A 7,110-nucleotide genomic window follows, 5' to 3' on the forward strand; every position below is an offset into this window, starting at 1 on the left:
TAAATTTCAAAGGGGATTATTTGTATATTGTCAGATTGATTCATTCACAGATAACCTGCAAGAGTCAGAGCTGAGCAGATTGGAATACATAACTCTTACTGCATAGAGTTAGGGAGAGGAGACATTTCTGAACAAAAGCAAACATTTTGGTTGCAACCCCCAGAGTTAATTCTTTTTAGAGAACAGTCAGGGAAAAAAAACCTAATTTATTGTCTCCGTATGAAAATGAAGAAAGTCAATATATGCTGAAAGATTTTTTAATAAATTGATGACACAGAGGTTATTATTTCTTTACATGACCCACAGGAAGTGTGTGTGAACTTTTAGATCGAGGCATGAACTCATACAACCTATTAAAGAAAATTTCTTGCTGACTAGTTTCAGTGATTGCTGGGCTGTTTAGTGAGTTTAGTCCAGTAACACGAGTGGAGTGTTGCATTTGTTATTTTCCATTTTCTATGGAACAGTATAACTCAACCATTATTGCAGGCAAGCCATTGTTTATAAATGTCACTCCCCAATGTTGATAAAAGGAGAAGGACAGAGACTGGAAGGGTGTCCAGCTGCAAAAGAACCTGTCAAATCCAAAAATAAAGGTTGGTATTAGGAAGTGATCAACCTGCATCGTGGATGTCCTATATAATATTAGAAAAGCCAGAAGAAATGAATAGGTTGTATTTCATTAGAAACTCTCTTAGTTTGCCTTATTTCAAATCATCTATGATAAAACTTACATGAAATTTCTGAGCCATTTACTAGGAAGAATAATCAGGATGGGTCTATACAACCTTCCTGAATGTTTTTAATCTGATAGGCAGTTGCAACCAAAACTGAAAATCCCCATCTTTATGTTGGCAAGAAGTTCCATAGTCATCACATTCGCTTAAATTTTGCTGGATTATGTTGCTCATGCTCAGTCTTTGCTTGCCAGTGCTGTGGACTGGTATCTCATGATAAAATAGTAGCAGAATAAATCAGCAGGATTGCATAACATATTCTACATGTGGAGGGAACAGTTTTCAGATCATTCGCTTTATATATTCAAACACTTGTTTCCTAGCTCCAGGTCCAGTTTCATCTCTTACTGCAACAGTAGTCAACCATACAACAGCTAATGTGACATGGTTTCTACCTAAACGACCAAATGGGAAAATTACATATTTCAGTATAATTATAAAGTCCGTAAGAAGTGGACGTATATCAAAGAATATATCAGTCAATGCTGATACCCTTTTCCCAAATACATTACCACAGTGTGAGGTAGGTGAAAAGCATTTGAAGGTATGTACTATATTTAAACTCTTTATGGCTATAATACTGCAATTATTTTAAAAATATATGATATTGTATCCAAAGATTATTGTTGGCAGCATGAAAAGATTAAACACATTTAGGTTTTTTCACGATATATTAAATCATAATTTCAATCTGCCAATTACTTTTAAAAATCTTGTGTCTGTAATATATTGTTATGAAATATTATAATCACAAATGGTATTTAGTTGCAAACATATATCAACATTTACTTGATTAATACAGATCAGTAAATAATCCCCAAAATTGACCTGTCCTTCCCATGTAACTTGAAAAATGAATAATATAGAAAAAAAAGTCAAACTATTTCAGCCGTCTGATTCTGTACTATTTAGTATTCTCCTCACTCTGTCTAACCTCTGCCTTCTATCAGGTCCCTCAAGTGAATCTGTCCGTATCTATTTTGCTGCACGGTGGTCTACATAAACTGTAATTACATAACTTTGACTTTCACATGAGATAATTTGACCAGAAAATTGCTGCAATCATTCTTTTCAGAGCTTCTTGCCTCTAATCTTTCCTATCTGTTGTTAGAGTACAGCATTGACATGAGGTTTACCGATAGTCTGCTGCCATCTGCAGTTCCATAGCTCTGCCTTTCTGCATGGTGCTTTCTTTGGGGCACACGTTGTTCCAATATTCAGAGGAAACTACAGCATCATCATTTTATCTGTATTTGAGTCTCCTTACTAACTGATCCTTCATCCAACCAGATATATAACAATTTTGTGGTTTAATCTTGGAGATACTTTTACATACGAGTACATAACAGATTATATGTGAAGGCTTCCTGTTCTAAATATAATTTTTTTTATTCCTGTACTCTGGAACTTTAAAAATTCCCATTGTCCACACTTATAAAGGCAGAATGTTCTACTAATTCACGGTTAACTCCAGTGAAATAGCATTGGTAAGATCAAGTGTAGTTTGTCATATCTTCCTATAATTTATATTTTGCAAGCATTAGAAGAGCAGGTAATGTCTTGGAAAATGAAACTAATTACATCCGCAAGAAGAGGATAATTTAATACTAATGAGAACTTTCTCCAAAAAGAAGGTTCAAATATGTAAACATGTATCTTTAATTTTACTGCAAAGCTTGTATCATTCTGTATATTCTCAGTGGATAGCTCTGTCAGTGGTTTCATGGACTGAATAGAAGCCAGTTCATCTTGCAGTTTATTCAATACATGATTTAAATCAAAGGAATTACCTATATTGAATGTCAGTATTTGATTAATAAATTTGAGGCTGAAATTTAATGTCCTTTAATGGAATGACAGGAAACCATGAGGTGGAGTACCTATTGCCTTTCCAACTCACTCCGATTTAAGTGAGCTGTGGGGAACGTTAAGAGCAGCCATCTTGCCAGGAGACCAATTGAGGCCTTTGTAGCCAATTAATGGTTACAAAAGGATCTCATTCTCACCACTACTGTTATTCTATCAGTGGCATTTGGGATGCAGTGGGGGGCTAATGTCACTTGCAGTGGCAACAGGTTTATCGTTGGCTGGCTGTTGTGCAATGGATGCTTCTATTCCAGCACCCTATGCCCAACAGAAGGACCTACTAATGACAAAAGCCATCCCATGGGTTGCCTCACTTGCCAGAGCCTATCTGTCTGGCCCTGCAAGATTGACCCACTCACTTGGCTCCAAAGTCTCCATGATTTCTCATCATCCTGGACCACCTGCAGTCCCAGCAGTGGCCATTGCCCTTGAGGACACTGGAGTGCTACTGTCCTCCATCTGGATAACAGCTCTTGGAGCCAGGATTCCTTGTCGTGAAGGCTCTGAGAATCTTGATGGCAAGCACATAAGTTCTCATTGAGATTTCATCTGATCAGGGCTGCTACTGGCTCAGCAGTGGGCAGGGTGCGCTCCAGGATTTGGAAGTTAAAGTAAATAAAATCACCCTAGTCCAACTTTCTCATTAGAGAGAAATGATTGGTGGTGGTTTAACCAGAGGGCCACCACGTCTCAAGTAAGGGGAGAGGTTGAGAAGGAGGAAGCTTCATGGTAACATCAGCCAGTATGGGATTAAACCCACACTGTTAGTATCAAGGTATACAGCAAACTAGCCATCCAGCCAGCTGAGCTAACCTACTGGGTGTAAGCAAGAATCATTTTTATGTTTCATTCTGTTTGTAACTTCCATGTAGCAGACCCGAACTAAAGGGGCTGAATTTATTTATATCTAGCTTTCTGTCAATTTTTGTCAAAATAAACCAATGATCTGATAATTACCCTTCAACACATTTGTTACTAAGGAACTCATCTTTCTGTTACTATTCTAAATACTAAGGTATGATTGATACACTTTAACTTATAAATTAATATTGATTTTCAATACATAGGATGATAGTTCAACAGGCACCACTCCTGCAACATCAGTTTCATCTTCCCCACCAACCAGTAATGGATTTTTAACAGTCATATCAGAAAATCCAATAGAAAAACAAACATCACCTGAGTTTGCCAGCATTATGGTGGGTCAACTGAAACCGTACACCACCTATCTGTGTGAAGTGTCTGCCTTTACAAAAGAAGGAGAAGGCCAGACAGCAAGTACTCTCTTTAGGACACCAGAATGGCGTAAGTACCAAGAGAATATTTTATGATGATTCTAACGGATGTTATAGATATTGCATTCTTAATTTATGTATGTATTAAATTGTTTATGGGAACTGTTATATATTAAGCATCTGGGGAAACATGTGAGTGGACTTAAAAGATTATTGGGAAAATAAGGCAGTGGGACATGAGGGAACACTATATTAAAAGTTTGCAGTCTACAGACATTGACTCAAAAATGAGGAGTACTTCTTAGTTGAAGTACTGTGGACAATTTTGGTTGTCTCACACTCGTATTTCAGTGAGACTATGAGTGGTAGAGGAGAATTAGTTAGAGTGAGGGAGAGGGAGGAAACATGTGGGAAATAAGGAAAGGAAGAGAAAGAGAGGTGAGAAAGGATATATGGATTGAAATGGAATGGCAGACAGGAAGTTTGACTCCAGACTGTTTAAGTGATGCTCAGTGAATCATTTGCTCAGAAAAAGGCAAAATAATACTCAGGGCACAGGGGTGAGAGGCAGGTGATAGCTGTTTCTCTAAGGGCTGTGGTCCAATTATCTAAGTGATGGTTGGTGTGTGGAATGGGGAGTGTACTGATCAATGTGGAAGGGAGTGTTTGCTTGTCCAAGGAGATGGTTCCATGTGCAGTTTAGGGATTAATTCCATATAACTGTGCTGACTGATAGCACACAATATGCCTGCTAACTGGGGGAATAGAATTTGAAATTGAGCTTTTTTTAATTCTATACTTTAATTGAGAGAAAATTAGTAATTGGGTAATGTGGATTTCCACTCGTGTTCAAAGTTTGGGAGAAGATTTGTAGCTCGGGTGCTCGTTGTTGTGGTTCTGTTCGCCGAGCTGGGAATTTGTGTTGCAGACGTTTCGTCCCCTGTCTAGGTGACATCCTCAGTGCTTGGGAGCCTCCTGTGAAGTGCTTCTGTGATCTTTCCTCCGGCATTTGTAGTGGTTTGTATCTGCCACTTCCGGTTGTCAGTTCCAGCTGTCCGCTGCCATCTCTGATCACCTCCTTTTGTCACTCGCTGGGCACAACTTCCTGCCACAGCCTATCTCCCTTTTGTGGTTGCCCCTGATAAGAATAATCCCCAAGCCTGTGTCACATATAGACAGGCTGGTTAAAAAGGCATTTGGCAAGCTTGCCTTCATTGCTCATTCCTTTGAGTATAGGAGTTGAGAAGTCATATTGAGATTGCACAGGACATTGATGAGGCCTCTTCTGTAATACTATGTCCAGTTCTGGTCACCTAGTTATAAGGAATGCGTGGGTTTAGAAGAGATTTAACAGGATGTTGCCAGTTATGGAAGGTTTGAGTTACAAAGAAAGGCTGGATAAGCTGGGACTTTTTTCACTGGAGAGGCAACCTCATAGAAGTTTATAAAATAAGTGGGGTATAGATAGAGTTAATGGTAATTATCTTTTCCCGAGGATGGGGGATTTCAAGGCTAGGGGGAGCATTTTTAAGGTGAGAGGAGAGAGATTTAAAAAAGACGTGAAGTGAAACTTTTTTACACAGAGGATGGTTCTAGTGTGGAATGAACCTCGAGAGGAAGTGATGGATATGGGTAGAGTTACAACATTTAAAAGACATTTGGATAAGCACCTGAATGGGAAAGGTTTGGAGAGATATGGGCCAAGAGCAGTCAGGTAAGACTAGTTTAATTTGGGATTATGATCAGTGTGGACTGGTTGAACTGAAGGGTCTGCTTCTGTGCTGTATGACTCTATAACTGTGCTTTCAAAATCCAAACTGGCCCAATCTGTGGTCCTCTACCTATACCACAATATTTCTGCAGCAACCACTTCCACCTTTGTTCATCTAGTCTTTCTCACCCTGGCAATTCCACTGATATAGTTACTATCTCCACTCTTTTAGGTCCAAAGGATGCAACTATGAAAAATAAGAGTGGTATAGCTATCCAGAGTTAGACTTGGCTGCATCACAGAAAGCATGATCAGGTGTTACAGATACCAGCGCTGTGCTTTACTCCAGGATCATCCTGAAATGCAAAGATAACCTCAATTTTTCTTTTTCCCCTGCAAATTGTCTTCTTAACCCCTCTCCTCTATCTCCTCCACACTCAGTTCGACATTAAGTGCAAAGAAATCATGCACTTCTTTGTCAAAATCAAAATCAAGATCATGAACATCATGCTCAGATGCCTTTGCTACCTTTCTCCCTTTCACTAGCTCACCTGGCCAGACTTCATTAATGTTCTGCCCACCCTCCCTAATACTGAACTTGCATCATATCGAGTTTCTCTCCTTTCTCTCCACTCATTCCCTCTTTGAGCTCATCTTGTCCAATAGGCTCACCTCCTATTCTCTCAATCCTTCTCCCAGTCCTTAGCCACTGAACTGCTGATTTCCTATCTTAGCCTCTCTTCGTCCCCAGGTTAGCTGAGATTCAAGTGTTGCCCTTCCTCCTCAAAATCATCACTGCTGAATTCACTGTCACACTTTATTGTCAGACTGCTTATCTGGTATTGCTGGTTGAGCAAATATATTGGGAAGACTGAAGCTATTTTCAGTCTCCATTTCATTTGCACTTCCTATCTATCTGTTCCATCCCACTGTCTGGCAGATGTCTGAGGCAAAAATAGACTGTTTTCAGCCATGGTGTAATATATATTGTGGCATCACTAAAACTGTCTATTTCTATCTCTGTAACATTCTTCAACTTCAATCCTTTGTCACTGTTAGCGCGGATGAAATGATATCAGTCCGAGCCCAGAGTGCGGTTCAACAATCAGTAACGTTTATTACTGCAGTAACGCCGGCGGAGATCAGCCGAGGTCCGAATCTCGGCTACTCTGCTGTTCCCGCGCGCAGCTTCATATTATATACTTTTAGTTGTCAGGATGTGTGGGATTTGAGGATGAATGGGATGATAGTTCCCCATCATCACTGGAGTAGGTGCGAATAGGCTGTTTCCTGCCGTCCCAGGAGACTTGCAGGGCATGCACAATAGGGTGCTAATTGGTTTATGTAAAACGGGTCCGGGTATTATCTGCTTGTCTCTCTCTGTGAGGGCAGGGACTAGCACCCCCCTTTGTTCCCTTGGCGTGTTGGTGTGTATTGGTCTGTCCGTACCTGTCTGGTGGATGCCTGTCCTTTGTATCAGAATGGCTCCGTATCAATGGGTATGTGTGTGTTTCAGTCAGTCTCTTGATGTGATTAGGAGATGGGTTTCCATATTTAATTA

The 7,110-nt window shown here is 39.8% G+C and overlaps 1 protein-coding gene across 1 annotated transcript in view; it reads left to right on the plus strand.

Annotated features, from left to right (window-relative positions):
- ptprq (protein tyrosine phosphatase receptor type Q) overlaps window positions 1-7,110 on the plus strand; it is a 197,557-nt gene that overhangs the window by 57,278 nt on the left and 133,169 nt on the right. Inside the window, 2 exon segments of the mRNA XM_043708887.1 lie at window positions 1,061-1,260; window positions 3,671-3,908. Of these exon segments, the coding sequence (XP_043564822.1) occupies window positions 1,061-1,260; window positions 3,671-3,908 (438 nt within the window).

This window comes from Chiloscyllium plagiosum, chromosome 19 (assembly GCF_004010195.1).
Source record: "Chiloscyllium plagiosum isolate BGI_BamShark_2017 chromosome 19, ASM401019v2, whole genome shotgun sequence".
Taxonomy (NCBI): domain Eukaryota; kingdom Metazoa; phylum Chordata; class Chondrichthyes; order Orectolobiformes; family Hemiscylliidae; genus Chiloscyllium; species Chiloscyllium plagiosum.